At 44.7% G+C, this 24789-nt stretch overlaps 2 protein-coding genes across 7 annotated transcripts in view; one reads left to right on the forward strand and one right to left on the reverse strand.

Annotated features, from left to right (window-relative positions):
* Positions 1-18238, reverse strand: part of Iqcg (IQ motif containing G) — a 29831-nt gene extending 11593 nt beyond the window's left edge. Inside the window, exons 1-8 of one of the 4 annotated variants that reach the window (XM_070029994.1) lie at positions 18209-18216; positions 15496-15539; positions 14515-14584; positions 12712-12979; positions 8596-8807; positions 6523-6651; positions 3849-3930; positions 2618-2779 (exon numbers count right to left, since the gene is read on the reverse strand). In XM_070029994.1, the coding sequence (XP_069886095.1) occupies positions 2618-2779; positions 3849-3930; positions 6523-6651; positions 8596-8807; positions 12712-12979; positions 14515-14522 (861 nt within the window). In that variant the 5' untranslated portion in view covers positions 14523-14584; positions 15496-15539; positions 18209-18216. Of the gene's footprint in view, positions 1-2617; positions 2780-3848; positions 3931-6522; positions 6652-8595; positions 8808-12711; positions 12980-14514; positions 14585-15495; positions 15540-17656; positions 17891-18208 lie in introns of those variants that run through there. The other 3 variants (XM_070029993.1, XM_070029997.1, XM_070029996.1) reach the window with 3 other exon arrangements.
* On the forward strand, positions 17951-24335 carry Rpl35a (ribosomal protein L35a). 3 transcript variants are annotated; one of them, XM_070029998.1, is made up of 5 exons: positions 17951-18012; positions 18647-18689; positions 18889-19041; positions 20959-21103; positions 24273-24335. In XM_070029998.1, the coding sequence occupies exons 2-5, from the start codon at positions 18679-18681 to the stop codon at positions 24294-24296; spliced, it is 333 nt and encodes a 110-aa protein (XP_069886099.1). In that variant the 5' UTR covers positions 17951-18012; positions 18647-18678; the 3' UTR covers positions 24297-24335. The 3 variants fall into 3 exon arrangements, with proteins under 3 accessions (XP_069886099.1, XP_069886100.1, XP_069886101.1); XM_070029999.1 differs by lacking the exon at positions 17951-18012 and adding an exon at positions 18045-18084; XM_070030000.1 differs by lacking the exon at positions 17951-18012 and adding an exon at positions 18356-18378.
* The last annotated feature ends 454 nt before the right edge of the window (positions 24336-24789 follow it).

A 24789-nucleotide genomic window follows, 5' to 3' on the forward strand; every position in this document is an offset into this window, starting at 1 on the left:
GGTAGAGCACTTGCCTTGCATGCCTGAGGCCCTGGGTTCGATTCCTCAGTACCACATAAGCAAAAAGAAAAAAGCCAGAAGTGGTGCTATGGCTCAAGTGGTAGAGCGCTAGTCTTGAGCTGAAGAGCTGAGGGACAGCGCCCAGGCCCAGAGTTCAGGCCCCACGACCGGACCAAAAACAAACAAACAAACAAAAAAAACTTCTGGGATGAGAAATTTTCAGGCAACAGGTACAGCTGAGAACAGCAAGTTTCCTCTGCAGCTGGGATCCAGAAATGCCAAGGCTTCGCTCCAGTTTGGCTCCGTTCAACTCCACTGGCATTTCGCAAGCACAACTGAAGGTTGGCACCACCTTAACTATATGCAAAGTTCCCACACACAACCACAATCCTGTCACCCAGAAAGTAGTATCTGTTTTTTTTTTTTTTTTTTTTGTCGGTCGTGGGGCTTGAACTCTGGGCCTGGGCATTGTCCCTCAGCTCTTCAGCTCAAGGCGAGCGCTCTACCACTTGAGCTACAGCGCCACTTCCGGTTTTCTGGTGGTTTATTGGAGATAGGAGTCTCACGGTCTTTCTTGCCCGGGCTGGCTTTGAACCGCGATTCTCAGATCTCAGCCTCCTGAGTAGCTAGGATTACAGGCGTGAGCCACCAGCGCCCGGCAAGTAGTATCTGTTTAAGGAGAAAAATAATGCTTCAAAGGCACAAGATTCTTAGGCCCAGGAAAGGGAATCCAGAGCACAAGATGAAGTGTTTTGTCAGGTCGTGGGCACCATCTAGGGGTGAGCTTTCACATAACAGAGTCTTCTACACGTTCATGCCTCCCCCATCCCCCTTTTTTCTTCTAGTTTTCTCAGTCTGGCCTCAGATTCCCAATCCTCTTTTATTAGACTTCTACTTTATAGACATGTGTTGACACATCGAGCTTGCTAAAACCCTTCCCATGAAGGATGTTTTTCTGGCCAGTCTTAAGCCATTTAGCTCCTCTCCTCTAATGAAGGTCTACCCTTCCTTCATCTGAGAGTTTTCGAGAGTGACTTCTCAGCTTCATAAATGAGCGCTGACTGAAGTTCAACTGTCCAGATTTTGTATTTCTTATGGGAAGGTAAAAGGTGCTGGTTAACTGAGGTACTGTAGCAAAACCCTGCAGTGATTAAGTATCTTGTTTTTCATCTCCCAATAATCACCAAGGAAATGGCTAGGGGACTTAAAAAAGAGTAACAGAGTAGCTGGAGGCGCGGCTCAGGTGGTAGAATGCCAAGTGAGAAAGGAGGGGCGTGAGGCCCTGAGTGCCTAGTACTAGCAAAAAGAAGGAGGGGGGAGAAGAGAAAGAGGAGGAACAGAAAAAGGGGAAGGAAGAGAAAGGAGTGACTGGCCAGGCTAGGTACAGCTACTGGAGAGGTTGAAGCAAGAGGATCACTTGAGCCTAGGAGTTCAAGCACAGGCTGGGAAGCATATTGAGACCCTGTCACCACCAGTCCCCTCTCCAATAAGAGACTGAGGAGAGGAAGTACAACTAATTTTCAAAGTTGTTATAGGAGAAGTAGATGTATGTAATAGCCCATCAAAATCTCTGCTTGTGGGCTGGGAAGGTTGCTCAGTGGTAGAGTGCTTGCCTTGCATGCATGAGGCCCTGGGTTTGATTCCTCAGTACCACATAAGCAGAAAAAATTTTTTAAAAAGCCGGAAGTGGCGCTGTGGCTCAAGTGGTAGAGTGCTAGCCTTGAGCTGAAGAGCTGAGGGACAGTGCTCAGGCCCAGAGTTCAGACCCCACGACCAGACCCAAAATCTCTGCTTGTGCCTGGCACTGGTGGCTCATGCCTGTAATCCTAGCTACCTCAGGAGGCTGAGATCTGAGGATTGCAGTTCAAAGCCAGCTGGGGCAGGAAAGTCCATGAGACACTTATCTCCAATTAACCACCAGAAAACTGGAAGTGGAACTGTGTGGCTCAAGTGATAGAGTGCTAGCCTTGAGCAAAGGAATCTCAGGGACAGTGCCCAGACCCTGAGTTCAAGCCCCAGTAGCACCACCACCACCACCAACAACAACAAAAAGGAAAAAAATCTGCTTGTAAAGACTTAAAACTTCAGTTAGGCCTTCCTAACTACTCAAGAGACGGAGATCTGAGGCTTATGGTTGAAAGCCAATTGTCTGCAAGACAATTATCTCCATTTTACCAGCAAAGAGATGAAAGTGGAGGTGTGCCTCAAAAGATAGACTGCCAGTCTTGGGAGTAGGGAGACCTAAACAAGAGTGAGAGGCCCTGAATTCAAGCTCCAGTACCAGCACACACACACACACACACACACACACACACACACACACACACACACACACATACACACACACACACACACACACACACACACACACACACACACACACACACACACACTTTAACTTAGTCATATTTTTAGTCCCAAGGGCTGATGAATGGTAGATGCAGATGAGAGAAAATCTTCCTCTGCCTCCTCTTTGGTTAGCTGAGGCAGTATCAGAAGTGACAGGTCAAATGGCACTTAACCCAAGACCTGGCATATGCTGGGATGCCTGGGCACATGATCTACCCCTGAGCTACAGCTCTGCCTGCCTGGTGCTTTCTAGTGTAGCCGCGACTACCTCAATCTCCTCCATCAAGAGTTCCTCTGTCTTGTTACATTTTCTCTGGGTCTGAGAAATCTGCAGCTCAGTATTTTTTTTCATATATTGATTCTCCATGTTGGTTTTTGCCTTCATCTCTTGAAGCTGGTCCTTGAGGTGAGAAATATATTCATTCCGACTCTGCAGAGAGAAGACCAGGCTTTAATTCATTCATGCATTCTTTCAGGTGAGGGCCTCTGGTGCCAAACTGTGAGACCTGAAAGGGTTAATGAACTTGGAATGCCAGCTGGAAATGCCCTCTGAATGTTGAGGGTCCAGCCCAAGTAAGGTCAAAAATGGTCAAGGGCAACAGAGGTGAACATTACTACCCCAAATATGTTTAAATAGAGCTGCTTGGACACTAAAAGCTTGAGAACTTGGAGATCAGATGGATGTCTGTTTTACGGATGGAATGTTTTATTGCCCCCTTCTGCTTCCCAACAATAAGGAAGTCAATTATTTCTATGTATACAAATTATACCTCATATTAATGGTTGTAACCACAAGGTAGATTGATAACCTAGTCTCTGCATAGATTGATTCTCGAGTTTCTACACTTATCTGTAATCGTTCCTCCCCCTGTACTGAAATCAATAAAAACACTTGTTTACAGGGCCAAGGTAATCAGAAGTCCAATGAGCTTTTCACTCCCCCTGGTCCCCCAAAATATCAATTCTTTCACCTGGTTTCCTGTTCTTTTTCCTGGTTGCAGCGGTCAGCAACAAATTTATATAAATGTGTGTATATATGTATGTGTGTACATATATATATATATATATATATATATGCATACATATATTCATCAGCAGAAAAACTGGCTAAATATATAAATGAAAAGTCAAGAAGATTTTTTTTGAGAGGTTGAATCAGGAGTCTTTATTACAAAGCTTGTGACTGCAAGTAGACTCATGTCTCAATGAACTTGCAGCAGCCAAGAATTATTATTATTTTTTTTTTGCCAGTCCTGGGGCTTGAACGCAGGGCTGGGCATTATCCTTAAGCCTCTCTGTGCTCAAGGCTAGCACTCTACCACTTGAGCCACAGAGCCATTTCCAGCCTTTTCTGCTTATGTGGTACTGAGGAATCGAACCCCAGGGCTTCATGCATGCTAGGCAAGCACTCTACCACTAAGCCACTTCCCCAGCACAAGAAAGACATCTATGTAGACTGTAAGTTCAGTAACTTTTAATGTTATGCAGGTAATTCTTACCTGTACTTCAGCTTGTCGTTCTTTTTTTACATTCATTACTTGCTTCTGAAGAGATTTGATCTGCTTTTTTCCTTTTTCCTCCCTAGAAGAAACAAGAATAAATATAGTAGAGTATGGTGGCACATACCTGGAACCCCAGTACTCTGGAGGCTATGATATGAGGAACATGAACTGCTTAGCAAGAACCTGAGCAAAAATTACAAAATAAACAAGGGAGTTGGGTACCAGTGGTCCACGAGAGCCTTATCTTCAATTAACCAGCACAAAGCTGGGAGTGGAACTGTGGCTTAAAGTGGTGAAATACTGGCCTTGAGCAAAAAAGCTCAGGGACAGTGCCCAGGCCCTGATTTCATGTTGGTACAAAAACCAAAAGAGTCTTTACAACTCTGAGATCCCATCTCCTCTCAGTCAAATCGTCCAACATTGTGAATTCATACAACAAATGTTGGTGGGGATGTGGGGAAAAAGGAACCCTATTGCACCGTTACATTCCCACTATTGGTAGGAATGTAAACTGGCACAACCATTTTGGACAGCATCTGGAGGTTACTCAAAAAACTTAACATAGATCTTCACTACAACCCAGCCATACACTTCTGGGAATCTACCTAGATCATTACAAGTCAGATACACTAAAGACACTTGCACATCTATGTTCATTGCTACACTATTCACAACAGCCAAGTTATGGAAACAGCCCAGATACCCTACAATAGATGAGTTAATTAATAAAAGGTGGTTCCTATACACAAAGGTATTATTTTATTGTTTATTTATTTGGTAAGTCGTGAGGCTTGAACTCTGGGCCTGGGCGCTGTCCCTCAGCTCTTCAGCTCAAGGCTAGCACTCTACCACTTGAGCCAGAGCACCACTTCCAGTTTTCTGGTGGTTTATTGGAGATGAGAGTCTCATGGACTTTCCTGCCCGGGCTGGTTTTGAACCAAGATCCTCAAATCTCAGCCTCCTGAGTAGCTAGGATTACAGGCGTGAGCCACCCCATGCCTGGCTTACACAATGGAATTTTGCTCATCCATTAGAAAGAATAAGATTACATTATATGCAGGGAAATGGATAGACCTAAAACAAATCATGCTAAGTAAGGTAAGCCAAGCCAAGCTCAGAGAGACAAATAATGCATATTTTCTCTCATATGTAGAAGCTAGATCTAAAATATAACTGGATATGATAACCTATACAGACCTCTAAGCATTCATACACAAATAGCCTAATGGAAGATACCCTTAGGGGAGGATCACAAAGGTGTAACTTTCCTGAAAACTTAAAATACTATTTATCAAAATGAAGTCCAGGAAATGGAAACATGGGTTTTTTTCTGCTGTTGTTATTGTTGTTGGTAGTGATGGTGGTGTTTGTTTTTGCTTTGTGTTTTTTCTTCTGGAGAGGTAGGGGGGGCACAGAAAGGGAGAGTGAACAAATGCAATCATGATATTCAGTATACATTATGTGAAAAATGAGCTATGTAATTTGTGGGCAGGAATGGGAGGGGAAAACTGGGGGAAAGAAAAGAAATGTACTCATTACCTGACTTATGAAATGGTAGCCCTTCTGGACAACATTAATAATAACAATAAAATTACTTTGTTTAAAAAGGAAGATTACTATGGGAAAAACAATATCCTTTCCTGTGGGGGCTGGGGGGCGGGGTTAAGGGGGTACTGGGTGTTGAATCCAGGGACTTTCACATGTTAAGCAAGTACTATACTGCTGAGCTATATCCACAATCCCTTTTTTTGAGTCACATTTCCCTGTGATACCCAGGCTGACCTCAACTTTGTGATCCTACTACCTCAATTTCCTCAACAGAGTCAGGATTATAGATGTATACCACCATACTAGGCTATAATATCCTTAATATATCATAAACTCAGATAACTAGGGTCCCAATAATGTGAGTTATTGTCTTAGCTAGGCTGGAACGGAATCCAAATTGCTGACTTCTAGCTATCTTTGCTGGAAAATTCATGCTTAGTACGTTTTAGAAGTGTCAAGGGCTGGGTCTGGGAATGTGGCTTAGTGGCAGAGTGCTTACCTAGCATGCATAAAACCCTGGGTTTGATTTGTCAGTAGCACATAAAGAGAAAAAAGTTGGAAGTGATGCTGTGGCTCAAGTGGTAGAGTGCTAGCCTTGAGCAAAAATAAGCTCAGGGACAGGGACAGTACCCAGACCCTGAGTTTAAGTCCCAGGACTGGCAAAAAAAAAAAAAAAAAGTAGTCAAGGGCTTTTTATAACAGTTTATAGCATTCAAGAATATTGCAACTCAGAGTTAAATGTGGTAGTGTGTGGCTATACTCCCACCAACTTGAGAAGCTATTGAATCAAGAGTATCACTGGAGCCTAGAAAGCCTGGATAATATTGAAAGAATCTATAAAAAAAAAAAAAAAAACAAAAAACTGGCACCAGCGATTCACACCTGTAATCCTAGCTACTCAGAAGGCTGAGATCTGAGGATCAATGGTTTGAAGCCAGCCAGGGCAGGAAAGTCCATGAGAGTCTTATCTTCCATTAACCAGAAAACCAGAAGTGATACTGTGGCTCCAAGTGGTAGAGTGCTAGCCTTGAGCAAAAAAAGCTCAGGGACAGTACCCAGACCTTGAGTTTAAGTACTACACCGACAAAAAAAAAAAAGTCAGTAAACCTAACATTACTCTGACCTGGCAATGGCTTCATAGAAATGCAGTTTCTCATTCCTCTCTTTGTTCAAGGCTTCCTGGAGATGTGTGAAAGTGCTTGAATTTTCCAACTCCTGCCGGGTATTTGCAATCACGTCACTAAGATATTGCCTGTAAAGAGAAATGGAAAGGTATCCTATCTTCATAAAGGACTGAAAAGTTGAACAATTTAAAACCCAGAAGTCAGGGCTGGGAAGGTGGCTCAGTGGTAGAGCGCTTGCCTTGCATGCATGAGGCCCTGGGTTCGATTCCTCAGCACCACATAAGCAAAAAGAAAAAAGCCGAAAGTGGCGCTGTGGCTCAAGTGGTAGAACGCTAGCCTTGAGCTGAAGAGCTGAGGGACAGCGCCCAGACCCAGAGTTCAGGCCCCATGACCCGACCCAAAAAAATAATAAATAAAATAAAATAAAGAAATAAAACCCAGAAGTAAGCTCAAGGTGACAGTTTAGTCCCCTCATGCCAGTACTCAAAATAAACAAACAAACAAATATAAAAGCCCCATAGAATACCCAGGCATTGATGGCTCACACTTATATATAAGAGGTTGAATTTGAAGATCACTGTTCAAAGCTAGCCCAGGAAGAAAAGTCTATCAGACTTTTATCTCCAATTAATCAGCAAAAGGCCAGAAATGGAAGTTTAGTTCAAGCAAAAATAAATAAATAAATAAATAGAATCTCTCAAGAGATTGTGAAGTCCTGAGTTCCAACTCTTCTACCAGAAAAATATAAATAAATAAGTAAATAGATAAGAAACATGTTAATTACATTGGAATTTTTCCAGGAGTACAAGAATAGTTTAAATCAGGTGTGAAGGTGCTCACTATCAGCACTCAGGAAGCTGAAACGGGATCACAAGTTCAAGGTCAACTTGTGTTACTCAATGATTAGAAGGCCATCCTGGGCTCAGTAGCAAGATTTTGTTTCAAAACATCTATTTGTTTATTGTGCTGGTCCTGGGGCTTGAACTCAGGGACTGGGCACTTTTTCTGAGCTTTTTTGTTTTGTTTTGTTTTGTTTCGTGTTTGTTTTTCCCTTTTTTTTTTTTTATTTTGTCGGTCGTGGGGCTTGAACTCTGAGCCTGGGCACTGTGTCTAAGCTCCTTTTTGCTCAAGGCTAGCACTCTACCACTTGAGCCACAATGCCACTTTCTTTTTTTTTTTTTTGTCAGTTGTGGGGCCTGAACTCTGGGCCTAGGCACTGTCCCTCAGCTCTTCAGCTCAAGGCTAGCGCTCCCCACTTGAGCCACAGCTCCACTACTGGCTTTTTCTGCTTATGTGGTGCTGAGGAATCGAACCCAGGGCCTCATGCATGCAAGGCAAGCACTCTACCACTGAGCCATCTTCCCAGCCCCCCTTTTTTTATTTTTTGTTTTTTTGTTTTGTCACTGATGGGGCTTGAACTGAGGGACCAAGCTCTGTTCTTGAAGTTTTTGTTGTTGTTTTATTGTTGTTTTGTACTCAAGGCTAGAGCTTTACCATTTAAGACACAGCTCCACTTCTGGTTTTCTGATGGTTAACTGGAGCTAAGAGTCTCACAGACTTTCCTGCCTGGATTGGCTTTGAACTGCTATCCTCAGATCTCAGCCTCTTGAGTAGCCAGGATTATAAGCATGAGCCATCAGCACCTGCTACCCTGAGCTCTTTTGCTCAAGGTTAGTGCTCTACTGCTTGAGCCACAGCTCTATTTCTGACTTTTTTTTTGGTAGTTTATTGGAGATAAGAGTCTCACTGGGGTTGGGAAGGTGGCTCAGTGGTAGAGCACTTGCCTTGCATGCATGAGGCCCTGGGTTCAATTCCTTAGCACCAAATAAGCAGAAAAAGTCAGAAGTGGTACTGTGGCTCAAGTGGCAGAATGCTAGCCTTGAGCTGAAGAGCTGAGGGACAGCGCACAGGCCCAGAGTTCAGGCCCCACTTCTCTTTGTGTCCAGGTGGTCACTAGCTGATTCACTTTGAACATATTGACTAAGAGAAGGTTGTAGCAGCCACCTTTGGTGCCCCTTGTCTCATCCATGCAAACACACATTGTTCCACATCACATATGCTCTGCTCCTTACCTATCCATTTGAATTTTTCTCATTGCCTCCACAGTCATGATGGTCTGCCTTGTAGGTGTTTTAAAGAAAGGGTCCTGCGCTTTGTGAAGCTCCAAGGGAGGTTGGCTTCCTCCTCTGAGTTCTGGAAATGTGGGTCTTCCTTTAGATGACAAAGGAGTTGATATTTTCCCTAGACTTTGAATCATCGAAGCTTTTGTTCGGGCGCTGTATTGCTAATAATTAGAAAGATTTTTTTTTTAAGTAGAGAAACATTATTTTTTTGTTGTCAGTCAAGAGGCTTGAACTCAGAGCCTAGCTACTCAGGATGCTAAGATCTGGGGATTGTGGTTCAAAGCCAGCCTGGTCAAATAAATCCAAAAGTTATTATTTTTTTTTGGGGGGGGGGTCCAGTCGTGGGGCCTGAACTCACAGCCCAACTTCCGGCTTTTTTCTTTTTGCTTATGTGGTGCTGAGGAATCGAACCCAGGGCCTCAGGCATGCAAGGCAAGTGCTCTACCACTGAGCCACCTTCCCAGCCCCCAAAAGATTCTTATGTCCAACCAAACATTCAGCAAAAATTTAGAAGTGATACCGGGCACCGGTGGCTCATACCTGTAATCCTAGCTACTCAGGAGGCTGAGATCTGAGGATCACGGTTCAAAGCCAGCCAGGACAGGAAAATCCTCGAAACTTATCTCTAATGAAATCACCAGAAACCGGAAGTGGCACTGTAGCTCAAGTGGTAGAATGCTAACCTTGAGCTGAAGAGCTGAGGGACAACGCTCAGGCTCAGAGTTTAAGCCCCATGACCGACAAAAAAAAAAAAAAAAAATGGAAGTGGACATGTGGGATGAGTGGCAGAGCACCAGTCTAGAAAAGCTAAGCAAGGGGCTGGGAAGGTGGCTCAGTGGTAGAGCCTTGCCTTGCATACCTGAGGCCCTGGGTTCGATTCCTCAGCACCACATAAGAAAAAAGCCATAAGGGGTGCTGTGGCTCAAGTGGTAGAGCACTAGCCTTGAGCTGAAGAGCTGAGAGACAGCGCCCTGGCTCAGAGTTCAGGTCCCATGACTGGACCCCCCCCAAAAAAAGCTAAGCAAGAGCCGGGCGCTGGTGGCTCATGCCTGTAATCCTAGCTACTCAGGAGGCTGAGATCTGAGGATTGTAGTTCAAAGCCAGCCGAGAGACCATGAGACTCCTATCTCCAATAAACCACCAGAAAACCGGAAGTGGCACTGTAGCTCAAGTGGTAGAGCACTCACCTTGAGCTGAAGAGCTGAAGGACAGCACCCAGGCCCAGAGTTCAAGCCCCACGACCGACCAAAAAAGAAAAAAGCTAAGCAAGAACATGAGGCCATGAGGCCCTGAGTTCAAGCCCCAATACTAGTGTGCATGCATGTTTGCGCACGTGCATGCTCTCTCTCTCTCTCTCTCTCTCTCTCTCACACACACACACACACACACACACACACACACACACACACACACACACACACACACACACACACACACACACACACACACACACACACACACACACCCCATTATCAGATTGTGGGTTCTGGGAGGAAAGGAACACTATCTTTGAGATACCATTTGAACCCAGGGCATCTCACTTGCTGAGAAAGTGCTATGTCAGCCAGATGCTGGTGGCTCATGCCTGTAATCCTAGCTACTAACAAGGCTGAGATCTGAGGATCACCGTTCAAAGCCAGCCAAGGCAGGAAAGTCTGTGATACTCATCTCTAGTAAACCACCAGAAAACCAGAAGTGGTGCTATGGCTCAGATGATAGAGTGCTTGCCTTGAGCTGAAGAGCTGAGGGACAGCACCCAGGCCCAGGAAGGAAGGAAGGAAGGAAGGAAGGAAGGAAGGAAGGAAGGAAGGAAGGAAGGAAAAAAAAAGAGCTGCGCCATTGAGTCACACTTCCAAGCTTTTTGGTGCACTTTTGTTGTTGTTGTTGTTTTGTCGGTCATGATCCTCAGATCTCAACCTCCTTAGTAGCTAGGATTACAGGCATGAGCCACCAACACCCAGCTGCACTCTTTTGTTTGTTGTTTTTTCTTGTTTTGGTTGGTCATGGGGCTTGAACTCTGGGCCTAGGCACTGGCCCTGAGCTCTTCAGCTCAAGGCTAGCATTTTACCACTTGAGCCACAGAACCACTTCAGGTTTTCTTGTGGTTTATTGGAGATAGGAGTGTGACGGACTTTCCTGCTGGGGCTGGCTTTGAACCGTGATCCTCAGATCTCAGCCTCCTGACTTGCTAGCATTATAGGCTTGAGCCACTGGCACCGGCTTTGCACTGGTTATTTTTGAGATGGGGTCTTCTTGGTGCCCAAGTATGAATCTGGACCACACTCCACCCATTTTAGGCTTTTTGTAGTTGATGAGGTGACAGGTGTGAACACCTTGTCTAGCTCCACCTATTCATACAGAATCTCATGGAGACTGCTATGCTGGCCTGGGACTTTAATTCTCCTAATCTCAGCCTCCCACACAGTTTAAGATGGTAGGCATGCCATCACTGCATTCAACTATGAGTTGAGGGGGGGGGGGGCGGGGATGTCTCATGAACTTTTCTGCTCTGAGGCTATGATCTTCTCATTCTCTACCTCCAAGAGTGAATATTATGAGTCACCAGTGCCTGACATTCAGCTATGAGTTGAGGAGTCTTGTGAATTTTCTGCTCGAGCTAGCCTCAGACCATGAGCCTTCCATTCTCAGAGTACCAGAGAGTTAGGATTACAGGTGTAAGTTGCCAGCACCCAATTTTAATTTTTTTAATTTTATTTAGTTTTTTTTTTGTGTGTGGTACTGGGGCTTGAACTCAGGTTCTCATCCTCTCACTTGGCTTTATCACTCAAGGCTGGCTCTCTACCGCTTGAGCCATACTTTCACTTCCAGTTGTGTGTGTGGTGTGTGTGTGTGTGTGTGTGTGTGTGTGTGTGTGTGTGTGTGTGTGTGTTTTAATTTTTTGTGTGCCAGTTCCAGGGCTTGAACTCAGGGCCTGGGGGCTCTCCCTCGGCTTTTTTGTCCATAGTTGATGCTCTACCATTTAAGCCACAGTCCCAATTCTAGCTTTTTGCTGGTTACTGGAGATAAGAGTCTCATGTACTTTCCTGCCTGGGCTGGCTTCAAACCAGGATCCTCAGATTTTAACCTCCTAGCCTGAGTAGCTAGGATTATAGGTGTGAGCCACTGGCGCCCAGCTACTTCCAGCTTGTTGTTTAATTGGAGACAGGAATCTTTCCAATTTGTCTTTCTGAATTCGGTTCAAACTGAACTCCCCAGTTTGAGGATTTCAAACTGAATAGTAACTAGGTATGAGTCTCTGGTACATAGACTAAACATTTTTGAATCTATAGATAAAGAACCTGTGTTTTCAGAGGCATGACTGTACTATATTTGCACTAATTTTACCTTGGGCTTTTTTGACTAAGCTAATATACTAGAAAAGGACATGCTGCTTCCTAATGTATTTTGAGCTATATCCATTCCACTTCATCCATTGAGAGGACATACCTCAAATAATTACTGTAGCCTTTTTTTTTTTTTTTTTTTTTTTGGGTCTGGTCATGGGACTGAACTCTGGGCCTGGGTGTTATCCCTCAGCTCTTCAGCTCAAGGCTAGCATTCCACCACTTGAGCCACAGCACCACTTCTGGCTTTTTTTTTCTGCTTATGTGGTGCTGAGGAATCGAACCCAGGGCCTCATGCATGCAAGGCAAGCGCTCAACCACTGAGCCACCTTCCCAGTCCCATACTGTAACCTTTTACTTGAGATGAAAAGTCCTTTTTTCCTAAGTTAAAGTTAATGACAATAGTGCTATAAAATGACAGAGATTAAAAAAAAAAAAAAGAAGGAAAGGAGCCAAGGCACTTGTGGTTCACGCCTGTAATCCTAGTTACTCAGGAGGTTGAGATCTGAGGACCTTGGTTGGAAGCCAGCCCAGACAGGAAAGTCCATGAGGCTCTTATTGCCAATTTACCATCAGAAAACCAGAAGTGTACTGCGGCTCACGTGGTAGAGTGCTAATTTTAAGCACAAAAGCTCAGAGACAATGCCCAGGCCAGGAGTTCAAGCCCCATGCCAAAACAAAGAGGAAGCAGAATGGAAGAGTAGTGAGTTGAGTTGTCTACCTCGCCGGTGCTTTGTCTTCTTTCATACTGAATGGGCATGATATAACTTAGAATTGAGAGTTGGTCGATGGTGTCTTCCAGGATGGCAGAGATCCTCAGCATGTCTAGAAGGCAGAGTGGTTCTATGACTTCTGAGATGATTCCTTCTTCTACTTCTTCATTATCTACTTCTTCCACTTCCGCAGTTGGTGGTTCGCCTGTCACCATCACCAACTCTGAAGGCCAGGCTCTGGGAAGAAACTCTGAGGACATGGTTTGTAGTTTGTGTCTAAGGAAAGAAAACAAACAAACAAAAAGAAGTTGGCTCCCACGAGGTTTATATTGTCAATAATATAACCTAGATAAAAAACAAAAGTAGAAGATTGCCAAAGGTTCTGCTGTAGATAGGTGCTGATGGCTCATGCCTGTAATTCTAGGTACTCAGGAGGCTGAGATCTGAGGATCAAGGAAAGTCTGTGAGACTCTTATTTCTAATTAACCATCAGAAAACCGGAAGTGGTGCTGTGGCTCAAGTGGTAGAGTACTAGCCTTGAGCTGAAGAGCTCAGGCACAGCCCAGGTCCAGAGTTCAAGCAAAACCAAAAAAAAGAAAAAAGAAAAAAAAAGTTCTGCTGAATACCTTCCTACTCAACAATTTATTAACAAACTTATACAGCCTGTGCTATTTGGCTATGTTAACCAATTTTAATTTAAACCAAAATTAACTTTGTGTTTGTGTGTGTGTGCTGGTCCTGCGGCTTGAAATTAGGGTCTGGGCACTGTCTCTCAGTTTTTGTGTTCAAGGCTAGCACTCTAATACTTGAGCCATAGTTCCATTTCTGATGTGTGTGTGTGTGTGTGTGTGTGTGTGTCTGTGTGTGTCTGTGTATGCATGTGTGTTTATTACTTAATTAGATATGAGTCTCATGAACTTTCCTGCCTGAGCTGGCTTCACACCATGATCCTCAGCCTCCTGAGCAGCTAGGATTACAGGTATGAGCACCAACCTTGCTTCTTTTAGGTATTTATGCATGTGTCTAGTTCCTCCAACCCCACCTCCCTCCACACACACATTAAGTAGGACTAATCTATGCAACCACAAGGGATACCAGGGGATAACAGAGTGTGACTCCCAAAGCTAGGTGATAAGAGATAGTGCTTTCTGTCCTAGTATCTCACAATCTTCACTCTGGGGGAACAAGCTGCTTTGTCAGGAGGACAACAAAGCAGCCTTGGGGAGACATCCTTGAGAGTGCAGAACTAAAGGCCTCTGGACAGCACAGCCAGCACCAGCAATGGCTAGCTCTGTAACCATCTTGGAAGTAGATCCTTGAGTTCCTATCAAGTCTTCATATGATTCCGGCCACCAACTAACTTCAACTTAGAAGACTCCCAGACTCTTCATAAACTCCTGACCTTCAGATATTGTATGAAACAATTGTGTTTTAAATGATTCAGGTTTGGGGCAATTTGTCACACAGTCATAGATAAATAATTCATGGAAAGTTAACCGGTCATGATCACACACACACACACACACACACACACAAGCAGAGTTGAGCTGAGATATGAGGATTGAGGTTTGAAGCCAGCATAGGCAAACAAATCCATGAGAGTCTTATTTCCAATTAACCAGCAAAAAGCCAGAAGTGGAGCTGTGGCTCAAGTTTAAAGCAGTATCCTTGAGCAAAAAACATTAAGAGACAGTGCTTAGGCCTTAGTTCAAGCCCTAGTACTTTTCTCCCTCTCCTCCTTCTCTCTCTCTGTCTCTCTCTCTGTCTCTCTCTCTGTCTCTCTCTCACACACACAGGGACTTTGAACATACTCTCCCATTTTTCTTGAGTTAGTATTGCTTCTCTCTGAGGTATGCTTAAATCTCACAAAAATGCAGCCACCTAAAATGAGAAAGAAACATTAATATTAGATTAAAGGAGTGCTAACTGATGGTTTCATGTTTTCTATGCTCTTTCATTGAGAAAATTTCAGAATGGTAAGATTTGTGGTTTATCTCCTCAGTATGTTTAGTACAGCAGCCCCAGAGATGAAAGACCCTAAAAGCCTGGGGCTCAAGCCTATTAGCAATCTGCATAATTACTGGCCTACAACACTAAAGCTACATGCTTTAGTGCCTCCTCTTAAGATAAATTAATGTCCATTATGGTTTTAGCATTCCCTTGTATTCTGACTTTAAATTGGTTAACTCTATAAAGACTTATTTTTCTGTTATTCTGATTATTGTATTTAACTAGTATCTCTGGACCTAGAAGAACAATTGAGATAACATTTAGAAACACTATACTAAGCAGCGGCCGCCTGTGGCTCACGCCTGTAATCCTAACTACCAAGGAGGCTCATATCTGAGGATCATGGTTCAAAGCCAGCCAGGGCAGAAAAGCCCGTGAGACTCTTATCTCCAATTAACCACTAGGAAACCAGAAGTGGCGCTGTGGCTCACACGGTAGAGCACTCCCCTTGAGCTGAAGAGTGTAGGGATAGCTCCCAAGCCCAGAGTTCAAGCCCCACGATCGGCAAAAAAAAAGAGGGCTGGGAAGGTGGCTTAGTGGTAGAGTGCTTGCCTTGCATGCATGAGGCCCTGGGTTCGATTCCTCAGCACCACATAAGCAGAAAAAGCTGGAAGTGGCACTGTGGCTCAAGTGGTAGAGTGCTAGCCTTGAGCTGAAGAGCTGATGGACAGCGCCCAGACCCAGAGTTGAGGCCTCACGACCGGGGAAAAAAAAAAAAGGAAAAGAAAAGAAACACTGTACTAATCCTGGAAATCATCTTAGTTTTGCTATCAAGTCGTTACCTCTTGGAACTAAGTGTGGTGGTTCATGCCTGTAATCCCAGCACCTGTGAGACAGAGGCAGGAAGATCATGAAAATGAGGTTGGCCTAGGTTATATACAGTGAGATCCTGTCTCCAAACAAGCAAAAAGATGTTACCTCTACTCAGTAAACCTAAATTCTTCAAGCTTAAGAAGCTTGCTGAAAGAACCTCTAGGAAAATCTGCTTTTTATTGAATGATATAGTAAATGGTTGTTTCTGTGTGATTTTGTCTACAATAAAGTGACCCTGACAAGGGTGGTACAAGAACAACAACAAAAATCTTACATATGAGCCTGGTGTTGGTGGCTCATGCCTATAATCCTAGTTACTCAGGAGGCTGAGATCTGAGGATCAAGGTTCAAAGCCAACTCAGGCAGTAAAGTCCATGAAACTCTGAGCTCCAATTAACCACCTGAAAACTGAAAGTGGAGCTGTGGCTCAAAGTGGTAGAGCATTAGCCTTGAGGAAAAGAAAAGAAAAGAAAAGAAAGGAAGAAAGGAAGGAAGGAAGGAAGGAAGGAAGGAAGGAAGGAAGGAAGGAAGGAAGGAAGGAAGGAAGGAGGAAAGCAAGCAAGCAAGCAAGCAAGCAAGCAAGCAAGCAAAGCTCAGGGACAGCTCAGTTCCCAGGCCCTGAGTTCAAGCCTCACAACTGACAAAAAACAAACAAAAAAAACTTGCTGTGAAAATTTAAACACACAAAACAGAATCTTTTATGTAAACTAAAACAAAAAACAAAAAAAAAACTGAGGCTCTAAACAAGTTGCTTTTTTTTTGGTGCAGTACTAAAAGGAAGAAACATTAAGAATTTTGTTCTTGGGCTGGGAAGTTGGGTCAGTGGTAGAGCACTTGCCTTGCATGCTTGAGGCCCTGGGTTTGATTCCTCAGTACCACATAAGCAGGAGAAAAAAAAAAGCCGGAAGTGGCGCTGTGGCTCAAGCGGTAGAACGCTAGCCTTGAGCTGAAGAGCTGAGGGACATCGCCCAGGCCCAGAGTTCAGGCCCCACGACCCAACCCAAAACAAACAAAAATAATAATTTTGTTCTGTTAGGTTGTTTTTCTGCTTGGACATAGATAACTGAGATTCACATAGAAAAAGTGAAGGCAATTGCTATGTAAAATCCAATGTTTTCAATTCTGCTCTGGATTCTAGTTCCCTGTGCTACAAACTAGGAAGTCATTACTGCTTTCTCCTCCTTCGTGGCACCAGCATGTCCCCACCTCCAAATCCAAACCACCACGAAATCCTGTGGATTTTACCTTCTACTTCAGAACTACCAGTGCCATGCTAGATCTCCTCGTTTCCTGCTTGAACCACTTTACAATCTCCAATTCAGGAGGGATCATTTTTTTGGGGGGTGGGAGGAGTCTGGTCGTGGGGCCTGAACTATGGGCCTGGGCGCTGTCCCTCAGCTCTTCAGCTCAAGGCTAGCACTCTACCACTTGAGCCACAGCGACACTTCCGGCTTTTTCTTTTTGCTTATGTGGTGCTGAGGAATCGAACCCAGGGCCTCATGCATGCAAGGCAAGCGCTCTACCACTGAGCTACTTTTCCAGCCCCATGGGGAGGGGGAAATCTTTTTTTTGAACATGAGAGAGGTCTTTTAAAATATAGTCATGTCTCGCTTTAGAATCTTCAATGTTTTCTTATTGTTTTAGATCAAGGACCAAGGACCAAAACCTGTGCGTGTGTGCCCGTTTCTGGGGCTGGAAATCAGGGCCTGGGCACGGTCCATGGGCAATATATATATATTTTTCCCCTCAAGGATAGCACTCTATCATTTTAGCTGAGTTTCACTTTCAACCTTTGGGTGGTGAACTGGAGGATCCATATCTCATGGACTTTCCTGTTGGGCTGACTTTCAACCAGGAACCTCGGATCTGCGCCTCTTGAGTGGCTAGAATTACAGGCAGGGACGGCGGGTGCCTGGCGAGGCCCAGCTTTTAAGTCAGAGGGGAGGAAAGGAAGTAAGCAGAGCTGGAGGGGGAGAGGAAGCGCTCCTTCCTCCTGCTGCACAGTCGGCTTTACTCTTCAGGTCAAGGGAAGGATCCGAGAATCTCTGTGTTCCACTCAGGTACGGGAGGGGGGGGGGGGGGGGAATCCAGTTAGGTACCCTGGAGGAGTGTCTTCCAGCATCGCCTTACCTTCACCTGCAGCCCAGAACCCAACCAAGCTATGGTGTTGCCATAGCAACTCACAGCTCCGGGGGACCTTGCTCCTCTCCTCCCGTAGCTGGCCACCACTTCGCCTCCCTTTTCCCACCTCCCAAATGCTACTTGTTCCGGGTTGAAATTAAATGACGTAGGGAAGGAAATTGCGAGCGTTCTCTTCGAAAGGGCGGTTTCAGTCCGGAGATGATTTCGGAGTCTTGTTTTTCTGGCGATTGTGGAAGATGCCTAAATGGAGGGGAGGGAGGGGAAGGGGCGGAGAAGTGTATTTCCCACAAAGCCATGCGGCGGGGCCTCGCCTTCCTCTCTCCGCCATCTTGGAGCCTGTGGAGGTGAGTAGGGATCTTGCCGCTAAAGTTTAGAGGCAAATAAATCGGGCTGGTGTGTTCCTATCCCTTGGAGAGGTAAGGGTGCCTCTTGGAGACTTTGCCAGACAGTGATTCCCGTGGGTTTCAGCAAGAGAGGTGACAGGATGGAAGGGATGGGAAGCGGATAGTGTACGGGCGCCGCGGTGCCGCCGGGCGATACCTGTCCGGCGTCCGGGGGAAGTGAAGGCGATCTCGGGGCCCGCGCATGCGGACGTGCCCGTGACCACCGGCCCCTGCGGTCTGGTAGCGGCCTTCCTTCCGCTGCCAGCGTGTGAGGCTCCCTCGTGTTGCTGCTTCATGTAGAATTGAGTCTACTCTTACTTAGCAACAGTGAGTTGTTCTTTGCTTCCATTGGAGTTTCTTAAGCGGCTGCTTTATGCCGCCTGCTTCTTGTCTTCACTTTGCAGTTTGTGTAGGTTAGCAGTTACTCTGAAGTCTGAATGCCCTGCCAGCCTCCGCGCTCCACCCATGTGGAGGCATAATTACGAAGTCCAGTGAAATGCTGGTCCGAAAGCCATTTGTCTCACAGCCTTAAGAAATAAGGTGACACTGAGAAACTTGTGTTACGTGATTCTGACTTTTTTTTTCTTCTTCTAAGGCCTGCTGGGAACAGGACTTCTAAAAGGCAAAATGTCTGGAAGGTATGCCTTTTTGGGAATGTAGTTGCTTTTAAAAAATATTCCGAACAAATGTGGACTTGAGTGAGAACTCTGAATTGGGCTGGGAGAGGATTTATATCTTTAGATAACTTTCATAGACGAGTCATTACAAGTCAAATTATTGATGGCTTAAGGTATGCAAAACTTACAACTTCAATGTCTGTCCTCTTGTGTGTCTTAGGCTGTGGTGCAAGGCCATTTTTGCTGGCTATAAGCGGGGTCTCCGGAACCAAAGGGAGCACACGGCTCTCCTTAAAATTGAAGGCGTGTATGCCCGAGGTGATACCGATTTCTACTTGGGCAAGAGATGTGCTTATGTATACAAAGCAAAAAAGTAAGTGCAATAATTTGATGCTTTGGAATTTTTTCCCTCCCCCCCTTTTTTTTGGGGGGGTCTGCCGTGGGGCTTGAACTCAACCTGGGCGCTGTCCCTCAGCTTTTCAGCTCAAGCTTTATCACTTGAGCCACAGAGCCTCTTCTGGTTTTCTGGTGGTTAATTGGAGATAAGTCTCAGACTTTCCTGCCTGTCCTGGCTTTGAATCTCAATCCTCAGATCTCAACCTCTTTCGTAGCTAGGATTACTGAGTGAGCCAAGGGAGACTGGCCTCCTTTTTTTTTTTTTTTTTTTTTTGGTATTGACAGGGGCTTCCCTCACCCCAGTCCTGGGGCTTAACTCAGGGTGGGGTGCTGTCCCTGAGCTTTTTTTGCTCAAGGCTAGCACTCTACCACTTGGACCACACAGGCCCACTTCTAGCTATTTTGGAGTATGGTTTTTTTTTTTTTTTTTTTTTTGGGTCCGGTCGTGGGGCCTGAACTCTGGGCCTGGGCGCTGTCCCTCAGCTCTTCAGCTCAAGTCTAGAGCTCTACCACTTAAACCACAGCGCCATTTCTGGCTTTTTTCTTTTTGCTTATGTGGTGCTGAGGAATCGAACCCAGGGCCTCATGCATGCAAGGCAAGTGTTCTACCACTGAGCCACCTTCCCAGCCCCTTGGAATGTTTCATTCTAGCTTTTTTGGAGAGTTTTATTGGAGGTAAGAGTCTGAGGGACTTTACTCTCCAGGCTGGTTTCTAACTGTGATTCTTAGATCTCAGCCTCCAAAAGTAAGATTACAGATGTGATTAGCCAGTGTCCACCTTTTGATGGGAACTTTTCTTTTTTTTGGGGGGGGGGTAGTCCAGTTATGGGGCCTGAACTCTGGGCCTGGGCGCTGTCCCTCAGCTCTTCAGCTCAAGGCTAGTGCTCTACCACTTGAGCCACAGCGCCACTTCCGGCTTTTTTCTTTTTGCTTATGTGGTGCTGAGGAATCAAACCCAGGGCCTCATGCATGCAAGGCAAGCGCTGTACCACCGAGCCACCTTCCCAGCCCCTGATGGGAACTTTTAAGGAACTTAATGGGAAGTTACAGTTGTTACTTGGTATTGGACTTAGGTAACTTCAGCACTTATTGTTCTAAGAAACAATATAATTCCTTTTATTATGTGCCCTGATTTATTCTACATGTTCTGTTTTGAGACACATTTTCTGTACTTAAGTTTGGCTTGCAACCCTTGGTGCTCTTGCTTTGACTTCCTGAGTGTTGGGATTACAAACGTGTACTCCCACACTTGGTTGTTTTAATTTCTTTTTTTGGTTTTGGGGCTTGAACTCTGGGCCTGGGCGCTGTCCTTCAGCAATTCAGCTCAAGGCTAACGCTCTACCACTTGAGCAACAGCACCATTTCCGGTTTTTTCTGCTTATGTGGTGCTGGGGAATCCAACCCAGGGCCTCATGCATGCAAGGCAAGCACTCTACCAATGAGCCACCTTCCCAGCCCTTGTTTTAATTTCTTAAAATACAGTATTTTGCTGGGCACAGGTAGCTCGTGCCTGTAGTTCTAGCCTCTCAGGAAGATCTGAAGATTGTGGTTTAAAACCAGCATGGGCAGAAAGGTCCCAGTGAAACTCTTCTTGCCCATTACAGGCATGAGCCAATGGCGCCTGGCCCTTTTGGTATTTTTGTTTTTACCCACCCCAGGGACAATACCATTTGTAATGTTTAGGATATGCCCTTTTCTCTTTTGAAGTAATTCCCTGATAAAAGTGTCTGACATGTTTACTGCATCTTTTGAATTAATGGTCTTTCAGACGTTTTATAGTTTCTCAAATGATATGAGGATTTCCAGAATTGAGACTCACCTTAGTATCTACAGGATACACTTTATGACAAATTAGTTACTTGAGTTCTCATACCACATCCTTTTTAAAAATCAGCAACACAGTGACTCCTGGCGGCAAACCTAACAAAACCAGAGTAATCTGGGGAAAGGTAACGCGTGCCCATGGAAACAGTGGCATGGTTCGTGCCAAATTCCGAAGCAACCTTCCTGCTAAGGCCATTGGACACAGAATCCGTGTGGTAAGTAAAATTACCAAAATGGCTGTGTTTAAGGTATTGCAATTAGGAAATGAAACAAGCAAATAATGCTGCAAAATTAGTGACTTGTATAAATGATGAGCAATGTAAACATTTAATTGGTATGCTTGCCAAAGGATGATAGTGAAAAGATGTTCAAGTGAATTGTGTCAAAAGTTCCAGATTTTGCTTAAGCTGCCCTGAGAGACTCATGTTTTTGTATAGCTTAATTGTTAGGATATGTTTTGACACAGCTACCTGCCACAACTCCCTGCTTTTGACTGGAACATGGGTTTGAACTCAGGCATCACACCCTTTCAATTCACTTATTAAGGAGCCATACCTCCAGCCAGGTTTTTTTTTATTTTTATTTTTTATTGTAAAGATACTATACTGAGGGTTACAGTTACATGAGTAAGGTAATGAGTACACTTCCTATTGGGCATTGTTACCCCCTCCATTGTTCCCCCTACTATCCCTTCCCTCCCTACCTTCCCTGAGGTTCTTTTTTTAAATTGTGATTAAGTGATTACATAATTTCCCAAATTTCACAGTATTGTGGAATAATGATGCTCATTTAAAGTCACAAGCTCCGGCTGGGAAGGTGGCTCAGTGGTAGAGCGCTTGCCTTGCATGCTCGAGGCCCTTCGTTCGATTCCTCAGCACCACATAAGCAAAAAAAGAAAAAAGCTGGAAGTGGCGCTCTGGATTAAGTGGTAGAGCACTAGCCTTGAGCTGAAGAGCTGAGGGACAGCGCCCAGGCCCAGAGTTCAGGCCCCACAACCGGACCCAAAAAAAAAAGTCACAAGCTCATTCTAACTTTCCTGGAGCAAATTGTCTATCTTAGTCTAACATATAACGGTGTACACATATATACCATACATGTGATCAGCAGCATGAGGATATTTAGTAGTGGTTCGACCAGATGAGTGGAAGTTCTTTGTTTCTTAAGTCCTGTTAACTCTGTGGTATCACCTAACATTTTGAATTTAGCATCAACTTATCAGGGAGACCATGTACCGTTTGTCTCTTTGCTCTTGGCCTACCTTGCTCAACATGATTTCTTCTAGCTCCATCCATTTCCCTGCAAATGCCATTATTTTGTCATTTCTAATGGCTGCATAATATTCCATTGTGTATAGATACCACAATTTTTGGATCCATTCATCTGTGGTGGGGCATCTGGGTTGTTTCCATATCCTAGCTATTGTGAACAGTGCTGCAATAAACATGGAGGTGCATGTGTCCTTGTATATTGGTTCCTGTTGTTCAGGGTAGATGCCTAGAAGTGGTATGACTGGGTCACAAGGGAGGTCAGTCTTTAGCTTTCTAAGAACCCTCCAGACTGCTTTCCAAAGTCAGCCAAGTTTTTTTTGCTGGCTATTTTGGAGACTATCTTGAGTCTCAGGCTTTCATGCATAGGCTGAGATCCTGTGCATCTCATCTTACTGAGTTGCTAGGATTATAGGCATGAGTCACTGGTGTAGCTAAAATCTATAGCATCTTATTTTTTTGTTGGTTGCGGGGCTTGAACTCGTCTTCGGGGCTGTCCCTTCGCTCTTCAGCTCAAGGTGAGACACTGCACCACTTCTGGTTTTCTAGTGGTTTTTATTGGAGATACGAGTCTCATGGACTTTTCCTGCCAGGGCTGGCGTGATCCTCAGATCTCAGCCTCCTCAGTAGCTAGGATTACAGGCATGAGCCACTGGCACCTGGCTCGGAGAAATAAAAAAAAAAATATTTTGTCCCTTGCTCTCCCAGTTTTCCACTCCTATCTCCACTCACAAGTTGTATAGTTCATTTTCAACATAGTGTCTAGTGAGTACTACTACTGTAGGTATTTGTTCACCCTGTGTCCCTCCATTTCTTTGCCCCTCCTTATCCTTGCAAGACAAAACAGAAAACAAACTTGTTTCCATTTCCTGTAGTTCATTTCAATAAATATTATTTTCCTGTTGTGGGGCTTGAACTCAGCACCTGGACACTATCCCTGAGCTCTGTAGCTCAAGGCTAGCACTCTTATTACTCTAGAGTCTGATGTACTTTCCTGCCTGGGCTGGTTTAGAACTATGATCCTCAGATCTCAGTCTCTTGAGTAGCTAGGATTACAGGCATGGGCCATCAGTACTTGGCTGATAAATATTATTTCATATGACTAGAGGTACATAGGCTTTGTGCTTCTCCCCTGAGTGACCCTGAGATTTTTTTTTTTTTGCCGGTCCTGTGGCTTGCTTGAACTCAGCCTGGGTTCTTTCACTGAGCTTCTTTTGCTCTAGCACTCTACCATTTGAGCCACAGTGCTGCTTGACTTTTCTGTTTATGGAACTTAGGAACTGAACCCAGGGCTTCATGCATGCTAGGCAAGCACTAAGCCACATTCCTAGCCTGAGATTTTTTTTTTTCCTTTGTATTTTGGTGCTGATTCTGGGGCCTGTCCCTGAGCTGTGCTTAAGGCTAGTGTTCTACCACTTGAGCAAGCCACAGCTCCACATGATTTTCCTGTCCAGTATAGCTTTGAACCACGATCCTCAAATTTCAGCCTTCTGGGTAGCTAGGATTACAGGCATGAGCTATGGGTTGCCTAGCCTATAGCCTATATTATGACATAAGCTCAGGACCTTGGATATTGTTGGTTATTAGAAGCAGCAATATTAAATACCAGTACTTGGGACTGGGAATGTGGCTTAGTGGTAGAGTGCTTGCCTAGCATGCATGAAACGCTGCGTTCAATTCCTCAGTACCACATAAATAGAAAAGGCCGGAAGTGGCACTGTGACTCCAGTGCTATCCTTGAGCTGAAGAGCTGAGGGGGAGCGCCCAGGCCCTGAGCTCAGGCCGCAACCAGCAAAAAAATGAAACTCAGGGACAGTGCCGAGGCCTGAGTTCAAGACCCAGGACTGGCAATAAATAAATAAATGTATAAATGTCAGTACTTGTTTTTCAAGAGTTTGGGCTGGGGATAATAGAACACCTGCCTAGAGTATACAGAGTGCTGCTTAAGTGTCTTCACCTAGAAACTGAATGCTATAAAGACTTGTCCTTACAGTCAAGAATATGTTATCAGACAACTTTCAGAAATGAGTAGTGGTATACTGACAGATACATACTGTGATTCCCAATACTTGTATATAACATACACCTAATGATTTTGTGTTCTTTTTTTTTTTTCCAGATGCTGTATCCCTCCAGAATTTAAACTAATGAAAATTAAATAAAGTAAATCTGTGCTCTTGTATTTTTTAAGTGGCTTAAAAACGTGTTCCTAAGTTAAATTGGAATGTGCTTTAAAATGGTGGAAGTTGCCAAGCAGAGTACAAAAAATACTAAGATGCAGCTGGGTGCCCGTAGCACTCACCCCTATAATCCTAGCTACTCAGGGGGCTGAGATCTGATGATCACGGTTCAAAGCCAACCCAAGCAGGAAAGTTCCTGAGACTATAATAAACTACCAGAAAACCGTAGTGATGCTGTGACTCAAGTGGTAGAGCGCTAGCCTTGACCTGAAGAGCTGAAGGACAGTACCCAGGCCCAGAGTTCAAGCCCCATGACAAACAAAAAAAATATTAAGAGGCAATGTTAGGGATTTAAGCAATAAGTTGGGCACCTGGGCCTTCATCCCTGTAATTCTAGCTTCTCAGGAGGCTGAGAGCTGAGGATCACAGTTTGAAGCTGGCCCAGGCAGGAAAGTT

Source organism: Dipodomys merriami, unplaced genomic scaffold, assembly GCF_024711535.1.
Source record: "Dipodomys merriami isolate MVZ:Mamm:240054 unplaced genomic scaffold, mDipMer1.0.p SCAF_2, whole genome shotgun sequence".
In the NCBI taxonomy this organism is placed as follows: domain Eukaryota; kingdom Metazoa; phylum Chordata; class Mammalia; order Rodentia; family Heteromyidae; genus Dipodomys; species Dipodomys merriami.

Excerpts from the sequence above, each read along its gene's own strand:
- Rpl35a (XM_070029998.1), top strand. Across the intron at positions 19,042-20,958 it reads TATGTATACAAAGCAAAAAA|CAACACAGTGACTCCTGGCG; the intron begins GTAAGTGCAATA and ends TTTAAAAATCAG. Across the intron at positions 21,104-24,272 it reads TTGGACACAGAATCCGTGTG|ATGCTGTATCCCTCCAGAAT; the intron begins GTAAGTAAAATT and ends TTTTTTTTCCAG.